Source organism: Heterocephalus glaber, unplaced genomic scaffold (assembly GCF_053883595.1).
Source record: "Heterocephalus glaber isolate CG9 unplaced genomic scaffold, H.glaber_assembly_v1.0 deba00001662, whole genome shotgun sequence".
Classification (NCBI taxonomy): domain Eukaryota; kingdom Metazoa; phylum Chordata; class Mammalia; order Rodentia; family Bathyergidae; genus Heterocephalus; species Heterocephalus glaber.
The window spans coordinates 16182467-16203238 of record NW_028258403.1 but is presented as its reverse complement, the minus strand read 5'-3'; the positions used below and the strand labels follow the sequence as shown (position 1 = coordinate 16203238).

Below are 20772 nucleotides of genomic sequence, written 5' to 3'. Positions count from 1 at the left end.
CAGTGAGATGAGCTGGCTGGCAAGAGGCTACAAAAGAGAGGCAACTATTAAAATTTAGTCATGTTGTTAAGCTAAAATTGATTAAATAAAAAAAATCTGTTTACTTCAGAAATTCCTCGTAGCAAGTGATACAATTAATACAGCTCAAAGCTGGGTGCTGGAGTGTACGACTGTAGTCCCAGTTATTTGGGAAGCTGAGGCAAGAGGGTCACTTGAGCCTAAGAGTTCAGGGCCAGTTTGGACAATGTAGTGAGACTCCAACTCTTTAAAAAAAAAAGTTCACAAAATGTTGATGCAATTTGGAAAAGTGTTTATAATTGGAATTATAAAATGAAGAAGAAACAGTTGGTGGGCCTAGAAGGTGAAGTCTGAAGCAGCAAAATGGATACCAGAAGCACTCAAGCTAAGTGGAATAGCAGGCCTGCAGGAGCAAAGCTTCCTCTGCACTGTCCACTCCAGCTCTGGGTGAGGCTCTCAGCGCGAATGTTAGGGGCAATGTGGTCGGGTATCAGTCTGTTGCTATAAGCCAGCGGACAGAACAGTGTCATTAAACTTCTGTCTCTAGGGCAGAGGAAATGCCCTAAAAAAGCATGGACTTCAGAGCTCCAGCGGCAGCCAGGAGAGTGAGCAAACAAAAACTCAGTGCGGGGTGAGGAGGGATCTTCATGCTTTCCGCTGGAGGCACAGCCATTTGGTTGGGACTTCATAGGAGTATCTTTCCACCAGGTCTTCATCATATGGTATGTGCCATGAGTCTCCAGTGGTCTGCACGACCGTGTCATAGTGGAGACTATGCTGTTGGATGAAAAAGAGAGCCAAACAGTGAGAACAACAGTTCAAGGTCTCCTGTCACCTGCATAGTTTCCCTTTCTTTTCAGACAACTTCTCAGTTTGCTTTGGAGGAATATTCCCTGTCTTACTTAACACTGGAGTTTCACTTAATTTTTTTTTTTTTAATAGTACTGGAGTTTGAACCTAGGGCTTTTAGACTAGGTTATAGCTCCAGCCCTTTTTTGTTTGTTTGGCTTTTTGCAACAGGGTCTTGCTATGTGCTGTATAATTCAGGCTGGCCTTGAATTCACCATGTACCCCAGGCTGGCCTTCAACTTGCAGAAATCCTCCTGCCTCAGCCTCCCGAGTACTGGGCTTACAGGCATGCATCACCATGCCTGGCCAACATTAGATTTTCACAGAGCAATTAACTCTGTGAAGAGAGTATTAGAAGATGGGTATGAAAGGCTCCTTTTTGGGCAGGTTCATTTCCAAGGTTAAGGACCTTGAACATCCTAGGAGCATCACATTTACAAGTTACAGAATCCTCTCGTTGCCTTTATTGGTTTTATGTGTGAAAAATTTCAAATATACTAAAGTAGAGAAATAGTATAATGAACTCTCACGTGCCCATCACCCAACTTCAGCCATTCTCAACTCACAGCCACCTATGTCAGCCATGCCCCACCCTCCGTATCCAAGATTATTTTAAGCAAATCCCGTATCTCATTTCTGCATTATTTTCGTGTGTAACTCGGAAAGATAAAAGATTTATTTTGCAAATGTAAGAGCACCATCACTACTGTACATAAGAAGTTAATAATTCCTGGCTGAACGAATAGCTCAGCTGCAGAGCATGTGCAAGGTCCAAAAACAAACAAATAAAAATAATGAAACAGAAGAACTAATAATTCCTTAACATTATTATATTTCTGTCTGCATTTTCTCAATTATTACATTTGTATACATACATTTTACAGTTCTTTTGTTTGTTTGTTTGTTTGGTACTGGGGATCGAACTCAGGACCTTGTACTTTTGAGGCAGGAGGCAGAACCACTGAGCTAAATCCCCAGCCCACAGTTCTTTTGTTTGAATAGGAATTAAAATAAGGTTATTGTATGTGACAGGTTGAAATAGCTCTTAATTCTCTTCTAATATAGAATGTCCCTTCCCATCCCCTTTTTTCTTTTTTTGGTACTGGGGATCGAACTTGGGTCCTTGTGCTTTCGAGGCAGGCGGCAGAACCACTGAGCTAAATCCCCGGCCCCCCATTTTTCTTTTTTGTTGTTGTCTCTGAGGAAACCAGGTCAGTTGTCCTGTATCATTTCCTCTGATACAGTCCTGGTTTTGCTGATGGAAGCGCTCTGGTATTTTGATACTGTATTTCCTATAAATTTGTTTTGCATATTTTTGTTTTTAAAATCGACAAATGAAAATACAAGCTGGGTGTGGTGGCGCACTCCTGTAATCCCAGCACTTGGGCGACAGAGGCAGGAGGATTGCTAAGTTCGAGGCCAGCCTGAGCTATACAGTGAGACCTTGTCTCGAAAAAAAAAAAAAAAGAAATACAATACATTAACTGTAGCTACCATGTTGTGCAATAAGTCTCCTGAATTTATTCATGTCCAGCTAAAACTCTGCATGCGTTGGAGGAACATCTCATCTCCACACCTCCTGTACATTTTCTGACCACCAGACCAGACTTTACCATGGGCCAATGTATTTCTCTGCAATAACCTTTTCCCTCTGCTTTCACACAAGAGGTATCCCTGTGCTATAGGTGTCTAAACCAGAAGCAAAGGAGAACTCCACTGAGACTCCAGAGGAGTGGATTATGAGTTTCTCTTTTTGGGGGGTACCAGGGATTGAACTCAGGTCCCTGAGTTTGCACAACAGGCGGTGAAACCACTGAGCTAAATCACCGGCCCCGATTATGAGTTTCTTAATGGACTTGTGACAAACCATAGGGGGGAGGAACTGTGAGCTACTATAAATAAATAGCAAAACAAAAAATACATATGAGAAGCTGTAGCTGATGACAGAATTGCGGTCACAAACTGATGGTATCCAAGGCCTTTCAAACTGTCAGTTAATTTGGGCTTGGCCCATGAAAACTTTTGCTGTGACAGACACTCTGTTTCTAGGAATTGGCTAATGTCAAATACCAAACTAAAATTGAGAAAAATTGAGTGTCACATTTAAAAAACAAACAAACAAACAACATTCCTACTGTCTACATGACTCCGTTAACATCACATAAAGAATGGAATCCATACGTGAAAGGTTATATGTGATCCTGGAAACACACTCCTAATTGCCAGCTGATGTCCCTGCTGCCACTTAAAGAACAGGTGTTTGGTCTTGGCATCAAACAGACAGGCCTTGTGGTCTCGCATCAGGTCATTGGTGATAAACTTGCAGTGATTCCCTGAGTTCAGTGTGGCATACAGAAGGAACAGGTCATCCTGTGAGCTGAACCAAGGGGGAGAAAGGACACAATCACACACATCCCAGGAGGCGGAAAACAGAAGTCAGAAAGTTCACTGTGCTTTTTGCTTATTTTCCTTTTGTTGGAGGCGCCTGTGAATTCTTGACTTACATGACCTCAGAGATGATTATAAACCACCGAGAAGTCTATGGCTGGTGGACACCAAGTAGAACCCCAGCGTGTGCTGAGGAGGAGGGAATGGTGATGCCCTGACCCTTTCCTGTTTACGTCACCTTCCTGTACTGACAGCACTAATGATCGCTGCCTGGAATGATACTGCTGTTTCTCTGCTCACCTGCTTACTGCAAGTCCTAGGACACAGGGACTCAGTGTTGTTCACTGCTGTTCACTAAGAACAGAGAAAGTGCTCATATTTGCTAAATGACTAACTTAGAAGGTCAAGGTACATATTCTGTGTATATGTAATAATTGCCCTATCTTTTCAGTTTTTGTTTTGAGACAGGGTCTTGCTAAGTTGCCCAAGCAACCTCAAACTTGCGATCCTCCTGCCTTAGCCTCCCAGAGTGCTGGGATTACTGGTATGTACCACCATACCGAATTTATTACATGCATTTTTTAAAGGGGCAAAAGTAGGTAATTAACAAGCTGACAACTGGATCCTAGTGTAATCGACCTGTTACCTCCAGTACTTACATATCATCAGCAAAAAAACAGCTGGCTTGCTTTTTCACCTTTTCCATCTCATCCCTTCTCCACCGGGAACGCTGCTTTAGCATGTGCTTCCGGCCCAGCACCAGCAGTTGTAGCTTCTGCTTGGCCAGTAGAGACACGACGTCCAAGAGCTAAAAAACACAAAGCCAGCACCGAAAGGGTCAAGGGAACATCTCAAGGGAAGTGATTCTTCTAACTGGCCACATCAGGGGAGAGGCTTTCTTATCTGGTAAAGGGTAAGAAAACAGTGCTTAATAAGTTTCCATCTTTGAAAGCTTGAAGAAAATGTTTCCCTATTGCAGATTAATGCCTAACACCTATCTGCTGGTCAGGTCACATTAGATTCGGGGTTGTGTTTCTAAACATAGATTAGTTCAGTTGTTTTCAAACTGAGGTCCCTAAAATCCACCGGGATAGAGATAAGGAGCCTCAAGATGGATAGGATTTTATTCCTATACACTCCCAACACTGTTTCAACCTAAATAGATAAACTTTTGTATATTTATATATTCTATATATTTATATTGGATTTTTGTCCACTCTGCTCTGTTACTTATCTTATTATTTTAGAAAAGAATAATTGGCTTTATTGTTCCTAATTATTAGTTCTATATTTTTTATTAGTTCTAAATTAAGACAGATTGGACATAACTGGCCCAGTAAATATGAGCCAGTATTAGCTCAAGCAGAGAAGAATAAAGATCAGTGTGACAGCCCCAAATCCAAAGCTTTACAACTGGTAAAATAGCAGCTGTTTCCTTCAAAGCTAGGAATAATGGCTTCTGTGTTTCTTCAAAAGGTATTTCACAGTCCTGTCTTTGTGGAAGACCTGTGGGAGTTATTACAAAAATAACACAAAAATTTAAAGACATGGTCTTGCTTTGAGTGAGGGAATGCCTAATATTTTTCCTACTCAACTATCAAAGAGCTAGGAGGAAAATACATATACAGTACTGAAAATGATTAATAAACATTTTCTTATTAGCTGAAAAATATGCCCAACATCTATTTTTAGTCATAACCTATTATTTTAAAAATTGGGCTAGTAATCAAGAACAAACATTTATACTAAGAAAGTATTATTCATGGATTCAGATACCTAAAAAGGCAACAATAAAGCCCTGTTTTAGAATGTACTTACTTTTTTTTTTAAATAACGGTCTCACTAAATTGCCCAGGGTGGCTTTGAACTGGTCATCCTTCTGTCTCACTCAGCTTCCCAAGTACTTGGATGTGTGCCACTGCCCTGGACTCCATTTATTCCTTTTTTAAAGCTATGCTAAGATTACAGATTATTTTCAATGAGCTCAGATATAAAATGACAACTGGACTTATTAATTAGGATGATAATTTTAAAATTTCCACATGAATTCTCAGAGTTATAATAAAGACACAAAAATATTTAAACAAATATGCTTTTTGATACTGGTTGGCTAAGTTTCCATGCAGCTAGGAAGACAAAGCTTAAAGAAAAACACAACTGGGTTTTGTAGCTATACTGTGGCTCAGATAAATAGCCCTTAGTTTACTAATGTAAGTGAAGGTGGGGGCTCAAGAAAAAGAAAAAATTTAGTTAACTACTCTGGGGCACCATCTTGTGGTGGAGAAGTCTCTATTAACAGCTGCTCTCTGAAAACAGGGAAATAAATAAAAGACGCAGGAAAGACAGATGAGTGGGCAGAAACCCTGTGACAGTCCAGCTATAAAAAGCTCACTTCCTCTGGAATAAATTCCAAAGTGGGCTGGGTCACAGTCATATGAGGTATTATCGAAAACTAGGGTGAATGCTTAAGTTTTAAAAAAATTTATTACAGTGAAAGACACAATGCCCTTAATCTTCCTCAAAATACTCCCCCCCTTGCTTCAAACACACTTGTCTCATTGTTCTTGCCACTTTCTGAAGCAGTTCTGGAGGTTCTCTTTCATTAAGTGTCTTTAGTTGCACTGTTGTGGCTACCTCAATGTCCTGGATCAATTTGAAATATTTACCTTACATGGTCATTTTGAGTTTGGGGAAAAGCCAAAAGTCACATGGTGCCAGATCTGGTGAATAAGGTGATGAAGACACATGTAATGTTTTTACAAGCCTGCCTTTCTGCTGGATGGCACTCGGCAGCAGCACTCACTGTGCTTTTGATCATATCTCATAAAGACAATAACGAAAAACTTCCAGAATTGCTTTAGAAAGTGGCAAGAACAATGGGATATGTGTGTTTGAAGTGAGGAGGATTTAACGGCAATATGTCTTCTACTGTAACAAATTAAAAAAAAAAATCTTTTGAATATTTACCATATATTTTGATCAAACCTTGTAGATAAAATCAGAACACCAAAAAAAAAAAAAAAAGAAAAGAAAATTTACCTTAATTCTATGTTAGGTCAAAACTATAACTGGGAGACATGCGTGGTTAGAGTAGTCCTGTAATCCCAGCCCTCTGGGAGGTTGAGGCAGGAGGAGCACAAGTTTGAGCTCATCTTAAGCAATTTAGCAACTTAGCTAGACCCTGTCTCAAAATAAATAAATAAAAAGGGCTGGCGGCCGGGGATTTAGCTCAGTGGTTCTGTCACCTGCCCCGAAATAAGGACCAGAGTTCGATCCCTGGTACAGGAAAAAAAAAAAAAGGGCTGGGGGTGTAGCTTAGTGTGAAGGCCCTGGGTTCAATCCTGAATACCACAAAAAACCCCAACTAAACCAAAACAAAGCAAGGTAACAACAGAACAATGCAAAATACGACTGGACATTATATAAAATAAACATAAAGAGACTTTGAAAGTCAGATTTAAAAGGTCAAACTGGCTAGGGACCTCAGGACACTGAGTTATGCATGGCAGTGAAGTACCCCTACCACTCTGATATATCCCAGACTTGGAGCTGAAGAAGCAGTTAAACCCAGGAGGTCAATGCATACAAATGGAAAAACAAAATAAAAAAACCATGCCAAAGACCTGTTCCCTGTAGTTAAAGGACCAGGAAAGAGGCAGCCTAGTCAGATGGGAAACTTGGTGAAATGATAGTGTCAGTAGACTATGATGCATGTCTAGAGTGATTACTAAAATACTGTACAAAAAGATGTGCTCAAAGATATTACAGAGCAAAAGAAAAATGCCCCACTAAGGAGAAATAGAAGTGGAATTTAAAAATATACACTGGAAGAAAGCCTCTTTAACAAATGGTGCTGGGAAAACTAGCTGTCCACATTCATAAGACTGAATCTAGGCCCATATCTCTTACCATATACTAAACTAAAATTAAAATGGATCAAAGATCTCAATGTTAAAACAGAAATACTTAATCTGCTAGAAGATTGAACAGTTAAAACTACTGAAAACATAGGCACATGCAATGACTTTCTGAAAAGGACCCCAATGAGACAAGAAATAACATCAAGAATCAACAAATGGAATCATATCAAATTATAAAGCATTTGCATAGCAAAGGAAACAGCCAACAGAGTGAAGACAATCTACAGAATGGGAAAAAAATTTGCCATCTATACCTTGGAAAAAGACTAATTATCTAGAATATATAAAGAACTAAAAAAAAAAATTAGACTCGCCAAAATATAAGACCTAATCAAAAAATGGACAACTGAAATGAATAGACACTTCTCAGAAGTCCAAATGGCCAATAAATACATGAAAAAATGATCAATATCTCTGGGCATTACAGAAGTGAAAATTGAAACAATACTGAGATTCTACCTTATTCCAGAAAGAATGGCCATCATCAAGAAATCAAATAATAACAAATGCTAACAAGGCTATAGGAAAAAAGGAATCCTTCCACATTGTTGGTGGGAATGTAAACTAATACAACCACTATGGAAATCAGTATGGAGATTCCTCAAAAAACTAAAACTAGAAATTCCAGTTGGCCCAGCCACTCCCCTTCTAGGTATCTTCTTAAAAGAATTAAAGACACTGTATTACAGAGATACATGCATATCCATATTTGTAGAAGCACAATTCATAATAGTTAAAACTTGGAAGCAGTTCATATGTCCATCAACATATGAATGGATAAACAAAGTGTGACATTTGTACATAATGGAGTATTACTCTGACATAAAGAAGGACAAACTTGAGTCATCTGTAGGAAAATGGATTCATCTTGAGACTATAATCTTAAGTGAAATAAATCAGATACACAAGCTTAAATATAGCACAATTTCTCTTATAGGAGAAACCTTAAACATAAATAAAGAGCAAAGTAAAAGATAATAGGCAGTAGGGGGATAGATCTTTTTTGCAAAAGGAAAGGAAACAGAGATGGAGTACGGAGGGAGGAGTGAGGAAGAGGATGAATAAAAAGAATTAAGTTGTGTTATACACATGTACTCCCCACGAAGAATATGATCATTATGTACTGCAAATATGTACAAATAAAAGTAAAATTGAATAGGCCATAGAAAGGGAGGAAAAATAAAACAAAGGGGAAAAAAGCCCAGTGACTATAATGGCAGGAATAAGCCCTAAATACATCAATAACATGAGGTATAAAGGGTCTGTAGATTATCTATTAAAAGGTTAGTAGAGTTAGATTTGTATCAATCCTACATGTTAAGAAACATGACCCAATTATATGCTAGCTAAAAGAAATTCATTTCTGATCTGGGGGTTTTGTTTTGTATATTCCCTATTTTACCATTGTCTTTGAGATATTGTCTAAAAGATGTCTCTAAAAACCAGATTAAGAACAAGTTTCAGATTCATATTTGGTTCCAACACTTTTTGATATATCTTCTACCTTAATTTGGTTTGTCTCCTACGGAAAGAGATGAGAATATTTTTTTTTAAACTCATAAGTCACACATGCACCTTTAGTATAAAGCTGCTGAAATGTAGTTCCTGAGTTTACGGTAAAAATATAATTGGAAGGGCTGCATGTGTTAGAAATAACTCTGCAGGGTTGCTCAGGAAGTAGAAAAGCTGCTTGGCAGGTGGGAGAAGCCCATGAGGGCAAGATCTTTCCTGAGTAATCCCAAATAGCAAATATAACTTCCTTTCTCCATTCTTAGAGCTTTTTACTCGCCTCTGCAGGCTCTGGCACTTCCTGGGGTTGTGTGGACTGCAGGTCTTCAAAAGCTACAGTCTTTGGGATTTGATGTCTACAGAAATGAGAAATCTATTCCAGTTCTTCAGCAAGATAACTATATCTCATATATATGAATAATTACTATGAGATAACTTCAGGAAAGAATTTAAGAACAGTTTCAGAAACAACCCAAATGTACATGTGGTCTATACATAGAAGAGATTTTTTTTTTTCTGAGACAGGGTCTCACTATATAGCCCAGGCTGGCCTCAAACTTGCAGTAATCCTCCCGCCTCACCCTCACTAGTGCTGGGATTACAGGCATGTGCCACCACACCCAGCCTACAAGAGATCATTATTTAGCTTTAACAAGGGATGAATTCTGACACATGCTATAACAAGAGATGAATAAGAGATGAATGAAGACATTATGCTAAATAAGCCAGCCACTAACAGACAGATACTAAATGTTTCTGATTTTATGAGGTACCCAGGAGTCAAATTCACAGAGACAGAGTAGAACAGTGGCTGTCAGGGGCTGGGGAGGGGAGCGTGAGAAGTCATTCTGTAGGAGATCACCTGGGAAGACAAGTTCTAGAAATGAATGATAATACTAGTTACACAAAAAGTTACGTCTTTAATGCCACTAAAACTAACTGAATAGTTAAAATAGTGAATTTTGTTATGTATATTTTATTATGATAAGTTTTATCAGAGAAAATTTAAAATATAAACAAAAGTGGGCAGAGTAGCATAATGAACTGCTATGTATTCATCATTCAGCTTTAACCATAATTAGCTCATGGCCAATCCATTTCGTCTAAATCCCTTCCCACCTTTCCTCCTCACAGATTATTTTCAAACAAATCCCAGACATCCTACCATTTCATCTGTAAATATGTCAGAACATATTCCAAAACATAAGGGCTCTTTGGGAAAAAAAAAAAAACACACATCACTATCAAAAGAATATGTTATCTAAAAAGAATATCACTATCTAAAAGAATAATAATTCCTTAGTGTTCAATATCCAGTGTTCATATTTCCAAATCATAACTTTCTTTTTTTTTGGTACTGGGGATCAAACTTGGGTCCTTACGCTTGTGCAGCAGGCGGCGAAACCACTGAGCTAAATCCCTGGCCCTCGAATCATAACTTTTTAAAACTTAGGATCGAAAGAAAAGCTCCATAATTGCAACTGCTTGAAATCTCTTAAGACTTTCTATAAACTCCTCCGTTTTTTCCCCTCGTAGTTAAAGAGATGCAGCGTACAGAATTTCCCACAGTTAGGTTTTGCTGATTGCACCCTCCTGGTACCATGTAACAGAGTCTTCTGGTCTCCTGTAAATTGGTAGCTAGAGCTAGAGACTGGGTCGGTTTCAACTTTTATTTACTTTTCTGAAGCAAGGTCTCACTATGTAGTTCAGGGTGGCCTTGAACTCACTATATAGCCCAGGCTGGCCTGGAACTCGTGGTGATCCTCCTGACTCAGCCTCCCAGTGCTGGAATTACAGGCGAGCACCATCACACCTGGCTTCCGAGGTATTTCTCTTTTTTTGGTGTCCACGTATGTATGTGTGCATTTGTGTGTGTTTATGTGTATGTGTGTGTGCATATTTAAAATCATGATCTTGATAAAGTTTAAAAAGGTCAGTTCATTTATCAACATTACTGAGAACATTCTCTGTAAGTCACTAGGCAGAACAGCTGGGGGTCCAGAGCTAAAGGCAGAGTTATTCCCAACCTCAAGGAGTGTGCAGCCGGATGAGTGTAATACAATGCACTACATGCTAAGCGGGAGAGCAAGGAAGGGCACCTCAGTCAGCCTGGGAGTGAGGAAGGGGGTCAGGGAAGTGTCCACAGACCAAATGATAGTAGCTTGGGTTGTCAGATGAATTATCCAGGCTAGAAATGGGAGTTTCCCTGGCAAGGAGCAGCATGCTGAAGGTGGGGGCTCTTTATTAGCGTGCTGAGTCTAAGGAACTACAAAGTGTCAAATGTGGCTCAGGCAGAGGTGAGGGAGAAAAACAGGGAGAGGGCCAGAAATAGGTGGAATATGAAAGCAAAGGTCTGATCACAAGGGCCTGTGTGAGCTGTGGTAAGGTTTCCTGCCTGAAAGCATGGAGGAAAAGAAAAGCATTTAGCGCCAGAAAGTAACATGTCTACCATTTTAGAGAGATCAAAATGTAGATTGCAAGAAGGCTACATAAGAACAGGGAGTACAATTCGGAGCCTTCTGTATGCTAATCCAGTTAAGAGGTAATGAGAAAATTGGCAGTGGAGAGAAGAGAGCGGCCTGAGAATGAGTGAAACAGACCTGAGCAGTCTCAGTCATTGAGTGGGTGTGGGAACTAAGGAGAAGGTAAAGCAGACTTGGACCTCTGGATAGATGATGGAACCAAGATGGGTGGAACTGAGATGGGTCCATGAGGAGATGGGTCCATGAGATAAGCCCCTGATAGCCTCGTGTAAGATGCCCAGTAGGCAGCCAATAATGTGGCTCTGCCACTCAGGAGAGGGCTCTGGGCTGCAGATAAAGACTTGGGAGTTATCAGGGAACACAATGGCAGGTGCCATTACAAAGTAGAGGATGCAGCCTGAGGAATATTACTATTTAAAGGATAGGGTGAAGCTGGGAGTGGTGACTCACACCTCAATTCCTAGCTACTTGGGAAGCTGAGTCAGGAAGATAGCAAGTTTGGGGCCAGCCTAGGTAATGGGAAGACACGGTCTCAAAATAAAAAATAAAAAGGTCTGGGGACATAACTCAGTGAGAGGCCCTATGTTCAATACTCAGTACTGGGGGGAAAAAGAATAGGGTATTAAGGAAAGCCTATGATGGAGGCTGAGGAATGCCCACAAAGATAGAAAACCAGAGAAAGACTATTGAGCACATTTCAAGAAGGAGGGAAATGGCTGGAATGTAGCTCAGTAGTAGAGTGTTTGCCTCATGTGCATGAGGCCCTGGGTTCCATTTCTTCCACTGCAAAAAAATAAGAATAAATAAAATTAAGGAAAAAAAAAGGAGGAAAAGACTATCAGTGCTACAGAAGCACTATGTAAGATAAAGACCAATATGTGGTCTATAATCTAGTGGCAACATTTTCATGGTCCTACAGGGTACAGGACTGAGATTTCTGTTGGTTCTCTAAACTTACAAAAGGTTGCAGCTGGCTTTGCACAGAATCTCTCCTACAAGCACAGCTCTCTCTTTTCAGATAGCGAGTGGTATGGCCTCTTCAAATCCAACCTCCCAGAAGCTTCACCATGAAGAAGAAGGGTTTTGTTTAGTCTTTTTTTTTGCAATACTGGGGATTGAACCAGGATTTGGCCTTGCGCATATGTGGGACCAGAATGACTCCATTTTGGAGCAGTCTCCTTTGTTCTCTCAAATTTGTGCTCGAACTGGGGCAAAGGACGTAATCCACAACTCAAGATTCCTAAGTTTATTACTCAGCCATCTGTTTGCCCTAGAAACAAATGTCCTGGGCCCACTATCTATAGGACAATCTGTTAACGTGCTGACTGTCCACACAGGGTGGTCCTGACCATTAGCAGGATGTCTGCTGACCATCAGTACGTGACAATAGACCACTAACCCTTGTCCCCATTCTTCTTGTAAAAACCTATACGTAATCCCCTTCAACCCCCAATGAGCCTAGCCAATCAAAATTCTACACTTCATACTTGCTAAATGTTAACCAATCATATGGCTGCTAATGACCAAAGCTTGTTGTATTCTCAATAAAAACCCTGCTAATTTGGAACTTGGGGCTCTCTATCTTGATCCGCTGTGTTGGTGACAATTGAGAGTCCCTGCTTGAGCTTGAATAAACGACCCTCGTGTGCTTACATTGGAAACGGCCTCCTGGTGGTCTTTGGGACTTCGCAATCTGGGCACAACACATACTAGGCAAGTGCTGTATCACTGAGCTATACCCTTGGGAGCACGTTTCTAATTTTTTTCTTTAAGATGGAAAAAAGTTGAGAATACTCATATTTTAATCAGAAAAAGCCAGTAGCCTTTCTGGTTGAGGCTGAAGACACAAGTACAGCAGAGATAACGGCTGGAACAAAGTTCCAGAGAAAGCAGGAAGAGATGGAATCTAGAGAAGAGGTGGGGAGAGCACCTTTTGCACTGAGATGGAAGAAGGATAAGGATGGATTTGAATGGAGAAAGGTTTGATTGTATGTGTGTGTGTGTGTGTGTGTGTGTGTGTGTGGTGTATGTAGAAATGTGAAGTCATTCCTCCTAATATCTCCTATTTTCTGTGTGCAGCAGGAAGGATGAGAAGGCGATGGAGTTGGAGGCTCGAGGGCAATGGTGCAGATGCGATGTAGCAGGTGTGAGGCCTGGGTGTGGGAGTCTCTACAGGATTGCAAACAAGTAGAGAGCCAGACAGCATAAAGCCCAGACAGGGTCAGAGGCCAGCAATGCCTAGAGGCAGCAGCAGTCAGCACAAAGGGAATTCACAGCCTTCAGCACACTGCCTCTCCAAGAGAGACAGCAACTGGAAGACAGGATAATGGTCCTACTTGTTTCACGTTAATGCTCAGTGAAAAGGCATTTCAGGTAGAATTATAATTGAAACATCACTCATCTAATATCACTCTTCCTATTCATTTTTTGAATATATGGCTCCAAATTTGTTTATTAATTTACTGGTTTTTGGGGAGAATGGGTCTTGCTAAGTTGCCTAGGCCGGCGTTGAACTTGTCATCCTCCTGCCTCAGCCTCTCAAGTATTGGGGATTAACAGGATAGAGCTACCATGCTGGGTGAATTCCAAATTTACATTTTATCAATATAGGACCTGTGTTTGGAGTTCTGGCCTGAGTCTGAAATTCCAAATTCCCTTTATTTGCTAAGATCTCTTTTATTTGTAAAGTGTGAATGGTATCTTTGGCCTTTGTCTGTGCCTCTCTGACCTCCTTCATTATTCTTTTTTTTTTTGGTACCGGGGATCGAATTCGGGTCCTTTCATTTGTGAGGCAGGCGGCGGAACCACTGAGCTAAATCCCCGGCCCTCCTTCATTATTCTTAATAGTGTTAAAAGGCAGGAAATACTTCTCCACTTTTTATGTGATGGCTTCACTAAAGACAACCCCATGATAACGTGGGGCTCAAGCTAGGATTGATAGTACTGGGTGAGGTTTCCCTATTTAAGTCTGGCTCAATTTCAGGATTTAATGAGGTTAAGTCAAAAACAGATAAGAGAAACAAAGAGAAGCCAATATTCTTCCAAGCGCAGTTATTAATTTTGACATTTATTTCTCACAACCTAAAAAGACATGAAGCCACTTCAGGGACAAAGACAATGAAAGAACTCTACTGAGGCTATGTTCCAGGACTGGAAAATCACAAAAATAATGTTTGTAATTGATACATTGTCCTGCCCGCAATGTTTAGAGTACAGAAAAAACTAGGGAAGTCATAAGTTACACTAGCGCAATGGAGATTTCTACAGATTTCTAGGATGCTACTACCTATGCAGGTTGGTTAATATCCAGTTTTATTCCCTTCTTTGCTTTCTCATTTTTCTCTTGAGCTAAGTTTTGGGAAGAGAATTCCTGTCCTAGATATAACGACTATATTTCTCAAGTACTATATTTGCTATATTTGACATTTTTCTGGATACTCTGAAAATGCCAAGGGGGAAGAGTACAGGAAATCCACCAAAGTTGTGGGTTAAGGCTGCTGGCCTCAGATATTCATACTTGAATATCTGCCTGCTGCTCATTCTTTTTTTTTTTTTTTTTTTTTTTTTTTTTGGTACCAGGGATTGAACTTGGGACCTTGCGCTTGTGAGGAAGGTGGTGGAACCACTAAGCTAAATCCCCGGCCCAGATACTGCTTTTTTAAATTTTATTTTTGGTACCGGGGATTGAACTCAGGTCCTTGAGCTTGCGCAGCAGGCGGCGAAACCACTGAGCTAAATCCCCGGCCCATACTACCATTTTTTAAATGGATGTAATAACACTTTCTTGCTGGAACTGTTCAAGAGCTGTATACTAGATAGGAGATAGATTAGCACTTGATGAATATGGAGATATATGGAAGGTGAGAAAAGGAACTATTTTGGTAAAGAAGTAGAAGCTGGGGCGAAGAGGGAGAGGGATACCTTCACTGGGTGTGTGCAAGCACTGTAAGCTTTGTAAGTCTGATGGAGTCCTTCCAGGGGGCATGGGCAGAGTCTGAGCAGCGTCCACCTCCATCTCTTTGTGCACGGAAGATTTAAAACTACTTGGTGACTCACTCATTCCCTAAAGCTCTTTGAATGTCTTGGGAGCACATATATAAACAGAATATTATTACTTCATTATGATATCATAAATGATGCCAGTGGTTTACGTTAGAACAACCGTGTCCTATATCCTGCTTTCCTCAGGCTTTGGTATTTTAGGGAGATTTCAATTATCTCATCTGGTCCTTAGTAATGAAACAATCCTACTGAGGAAGAGAAGTGCCCTTCCTGCCTTGGGAACATCCTGTCAAGTGTGGGCTGTTTCCTGCACACCACTGTCTGCTCCAATGCCATCAGCACCCACACAGTTCTCCAGCCTTTTAGCAAACGACGACATTGCTGACCTGCTTGGACTTCCCCAGTGAGCTGAGAGACAGCTGTCTAGAAGGCAAAAGATTTGGCCCCTGACTCATAGTGTGACTTTTCTCCACATTTATGCACATTCTTTGGTCTTTTTAGTTTCTCTGGGTTTCATCTATCCTATGAGGCAGGAAAACATAGGTATTTTAAATGCTGAAAATGAATTCCAGGAAGATTAGATTAATTTATTTGGATGCATGTAAATATCTACCTCAAAAGTTTTACTAAAAATTTCCCCCAGGGTTCTAGATCCAGTCCAAGTATACAGAATAATTTTCTCAGGGGGAGAATGGGATAAAATAAAATTTATTTTAAAAAAATAATTTTCTCACTCCGGGAAAGAATGTGAACACTTTCAACAGTTACAGGACATCATCATGATTAGGAACGTGATGAGCGGGGACTCTGGAGGCTTGAACATTTATGTAGCTTCCCTAGCTACCCCAATTCATACAGCTGTGTCTGGCTACAAAGCCTCACAAAATTGTACACTGTGGTTATTTTTTCTACCTTTTTTTTGGTATCGGGGATCAAACTCGGGTCCTTGTGCTTTCAAAGGCAGGCGGCGGAACCACAGAGCTAAATCCCCGGCCCTAAACTGTGGTTATTGACTTTGTTTTCTGGAACAATATACGATAGACAATGTTTAAACTATATAGAAGACTTGGGCCGGGGATTTAGTTCAGTGGTTTCACTGCCTGCTGCGCAAGCGCGAGGACCTGAGTTCAATTCCCGGTACCAAAAAAAAAACAAACCAAAACCCAAACTAAACTATATAGAAGACTTGGCTATATAAAAAGACAGTTTGGACCTCTCCGTTAATGTTCTAAGCCATTTACATAGACCTGCAAGTAGAATGGCTTCTATAACAAATGAAACTGAACACATACAAGAGACTTTTCCATTTGGCATCTATAATTTAACAATAAAGTAATTAGAAGTGCAAGATTTAGGCAGGGATGGTGATGCTTAAAATCCCCTGTATCACAAGTTCAAGCACAGCTTAAGCAACTTAGTGACTTAGTGAGAACTTGTCTCAAAATAAAGAAAATAAACAAGGACTTGGAAGGTAGCTTAGTGCAAAGGCCTTGACTGCAATTCTCAGTATAGCAAAACAAACAGATAAAAATAAAATTAAAAATAAAAAAATAAATAGAACAAGCTTTGGTGACGAGCTTGTTCAAGTTCAAATTCTGGTTCTATTATGTACAAACTTTGTAACCCTGGGCAAGTTACATTTCCTCTCTGCACCTCTGTTTCATTGTTGGTAAAACGGATATAATAATTGGGTTATTATGAGGATAATGCACGTAGATACAAAACACATGGACAAGCACTCAATAAATGTTAGGTATTATCAAACAATACAGCCTGGATTAGTTAATTTAGGTCTCCCAACCTCCACTGAATCCTCCTCTTTCCAACAAAAAGAAAAAAGAAAGAATAAGAGAGAAAAATGTTTCTTTTGGCTTTATCACAGGTTTGGATGAGTTTTGTGTTAATTTCTCTCAACACCTGGTAAGAGAACATAAACTTTCAGGTTAAGAAGGTAAACTGAACACACACATGTAATCTCAATCCCACTTGAAATTTCACGAAAAACTACCATACAGACTTTCTAAAATGTCAAATCCAAAGTCCTAGAAGACAACAGCAACATAATTTTGGAAGATGGAGAAGAGATGGACAAGTGGTAACTGATCGTGCAGATCCAACAAAGATCTAAAGAGAGGAAGCTAAGACTGTGCACAATTCTCAAGGGATTCCAGAACTGGAAGCAAAGGAGTGAGGCTGAATGGAGGCGTGCGGCTTAACTGAGAGAACCAGGTAAAAGCTGCTGAAGAATTCAATTCTTAGATTCATGCAGCCCAATCTCCTCAAATCCATACTGCTTCTGCTGGGGTACGGATGGAAGTCTGAGGGTTCATTATTCAAAAGGAGAGAGAACAGGAATCACAGAGGTAAAGGAGTCATCAACAAAATAACTACAACCATCTCAGCAAACAAAAGGTTTCTAGACTAAAACAGTCCATTGTACGTCCAAACCAATGGATGCTGGCAGCCTGTACCAAACCACAACATAGTGAAATCTTAGAACACCAGAAACAGAAGACTCTGCAAACTTGCAGAAGAAATAAAGCAGATCACACACAAAAGGTCAAATTAGAATGTCTTCAAGATAACACTGGAGGGGCTGGGGATTTAGCTCAGTGGTTCCGCTGCCTGCCTAGCAAGCACAAGGACCCGCGTTCAATCCCCAGTACCAGACAAAAAAAAAAAAAAAAAAAAAAAAAAAGAATAACACTAGAAGTATGAAAAACTGTATGCAAAATTCTGAAAGTATTATTTCTAACCTAGAGATCTGTTTTCAGCCACAAACTCAGGTATCATCAAGACATTTTCAGACATGGAAGTGCTCAAAAATTCTATCTCCCATGCACCCTTCCTGGCAGAATTTTTCACTAGAGAGACAAACTCAAGAAAGAGAGACAGGAGGTTCAATGTAGGAGAGAAGCAATGGGAATCCCCAGGAGGATGATGAAGGGTGATCCCATGCCATCCCAGCCATGATGACGGCTGTGTGTCAGAGATAGAAGGCAATGAGCTCAGACTGAAAAGAGACTCAAGAGACAGCTTCACACTAGGGACTGTCATTGTTGAGATCCCCGCTGCTGCCACCACACCATCATTTTAACCTGAGCATGGAATGCCTGAGTGCTTGTACATGGCTCATCCTAATAACATCCACAAAGCTCGGCATGCCATGCTACCTGGATCAGTGAAGACATTTTATTTAAAATGCAAGAAAGTTCTATTTTGATCTACTCCTGAAAGCTGAAGGAAAGCCACCGTGAGTGTAGGGGCAGAAAGTAAAGCACATTCTTTTTTATCATATTTCTGGTGGATGTCATGTACACAGTTCAACAATGGCTCTGCCTGTCTATGATACGCTGTTTCTTAGGACTCATGTATGAGCGTGAACTCTGACTCCCCTAGGAGGGGTTCCCAGAGACAAAGCCGAATGTTCTCCAGGGGGCTCTCATCTAGTAGTGACAATATTGCCTTTTGCCACACAGCTAGAGGTTGAACTTCCTACTGTTTTTCAAATCTAAACAATGAAAAGCTAGAAAATTATTTTCTCAGAAGTCAAGACTGTTACCAGCTGGGTTGAGAGTAAGGGAAGAAGAGGTTAGGAAGGGAAAGAAGAAGGGTTAGATAAGCACGTAGGAGAGCTTCTTAACCAACCAGTGGGTACAGAGGTATTAATTTCATCAATTTATTTTTAAGCCATACCTTTAAACAGTCTCCTTTATACATTATACATTTCACACACTCACACACACACACATACACACACACACACAGACTTGATATCAAGAGCCACACGGAATCACCAGTAGTCTACCATTTTTTTGTACCGGGGATCGAACTCGGGTCCTTGTGCTTGAGCTGCAGGCGGCGAAACCACTGAGCTAAATCCCCAACCAACTCTACCATTTTTAAAATGCAAAAACATATAAGCTCATATGTTTAACCTTAATTGTTCATGCTCAGCAATGTACCCTATACCCTTAAGGCAAATTAAGAGCCTGTTTTTCCACATGCAAAATGTGGAGAAAAAAGAAATGAAACCGAAGATTTCTGTCTTAAATTTAAATTTAATGAACTCTTATAATTGTGTAACTGTCATACTGTATATGCAAAAACATAATATTCCTGCCTTCTAAAAAATTAATACATTAAAGTCTCTAATGGGGGAAATTCTTTTGTGTTTCCCAGAGAAAAGATCTGTCAAATATTACATTCATAGGGCTGGGGATTTAGCTCAGTGGCACCGCGCCTGCCTCACAAGCACAAAGTCCCGAGTTCAATCCCCAGTACAAAAAAAAAATTACATTCATATAACTATAGTTTAACATAATGAGGACTTAAGAACAGTTTTTAGAAATCCCCAAACCTTCACATTGCTCTTACTTCTGCTTCTCTTGGTAGAAGTGGGAACACAGAAACTGTAAATGACAGGAAGCAATAATGGGGATGTGATTTGAGGGAGCGTGTTGTGGGGGACTTAAGAGTATAAATGAGACAACTGTGTTCACTGTACTTCTCTAATCAAGGCAGAGGCATGGGTGGGAAGAGTTGGTTTGCAGTAGAAGAGCTGTTTTGAGACTCCTTTTTTCAGGTAAATAGATTAAAAAGTGGTGTAAAACAAAAAGAATCTTTAATTTTCCTCCACTAGCTATGAGTTCCAGGGCAATTATATATCACAAGTACTTTAAATCCTCATAGAATATCCTGTGGATTTGGTGCCATTATAACCATCTCCTCTTAGTCTCCTTTTACATAGGAGAAAACTGAGGCTCAGCAAGGGGAAGACATTATCTCAAAGTCACAGACCAGTGAACAGGACAGCAAAGCTAAAACCTACACAATTCTAACCTCAAACCCATGCTCTTGATCAGTAACCATCTTGTGCTATGTAACTTTCAATTCTAACTCCTTTCTTTTCAAAACATTCCCTTCTGAATCCTACCCTTTATTCTACAGCCATCTGTGACTATGACTATTTCAGGAGCAATTAGTGCTCCATCTGTCTTAAGTGAATTGTGGGAAATCCTAGGTACTTTGGTTGGGAAGTCTAACTCTATTTTTCTCACCCGGGGTAAACAGCAGTGCTTGGCAATATGTTGGGAATACTTGAAGCTAAAAGACAAAGTATATCCTCCTGAAGCGAAAAATTTACTTCAGGTTCTATTTTGGGGGAGACTGTCCTTGTTTGTTTGTTGTTTTTTTTTTTGGTACTGGGGATCGAACTCGGGTCCTTGCACTTGGGCAGCAGGCCGTGAAACCACTGAGGTAAATCCCTGGCCCTATCCTTGTTTTTTGACATGAAAAAACCACAGATATGCTTTGGTATCTTTGGATGCAAGACCTGCACTAACTTTTAAGCTAAAAAAAATTCTAAAGATATTTTGCATTTCCCTCAGGGTCATATCCTCCAACCTTTGGAGTAGGAGCTCCTTCGGTTTTGGGGGAGCTCTGCAAATAGAGTGAGGAATGGTCACTGGACTGTGAAAGAAGTCAGCCTCGTACAGCACTCTACCTGGGACAGGAGCAAAGTCACCCTACAGAACAGGACCCTAATCTCGCATCTTAAAGATACTTCCAAAATATACTTTCAAAGATATATTAAAGAAAAT

At 40.2% G+C, this 20772-nt stretch overlaps 1 protein-coding gene across 6 annotated transcripts in view; it reads right to left on the bottom strand.

Annotated features, from left to right (window-relative positions):
- Nucleotides 1-295: 295 nt before the first annotated feature.
- Nucleotides 296-20772, bottom strand: part of Prorp (protein only RNase P catalytic subunit) — a 115231-nt gene continuing 94754 nt past the window's right edge. For 3 of the 6 annotated variants that reach the window (XM_087197109.1, XM_087197107.1, XM_087197110.1), the window contains 3 exons: nt 3915-4063; nt 3049-3244; nt 296-795 (listed from right to left, as the gene is read on the bottom strand). In XM_087197109.1, the coding sequence (XP_087053235.1) occupies nt 664-795; nt 3049-3244; nt 3915-4063 (477 nt within the window). In that variant the 3' untranslated portion in view covers nt 296-663. The remainder of the gene's footprint in view (nt 796-3048; nt 3245-3914; nt 4064-20772) is intronic. The other 3 variants (XM_087197106.1, XM_087197105.1, XM_087197108.1) reach the window with 1 other exon arrangement.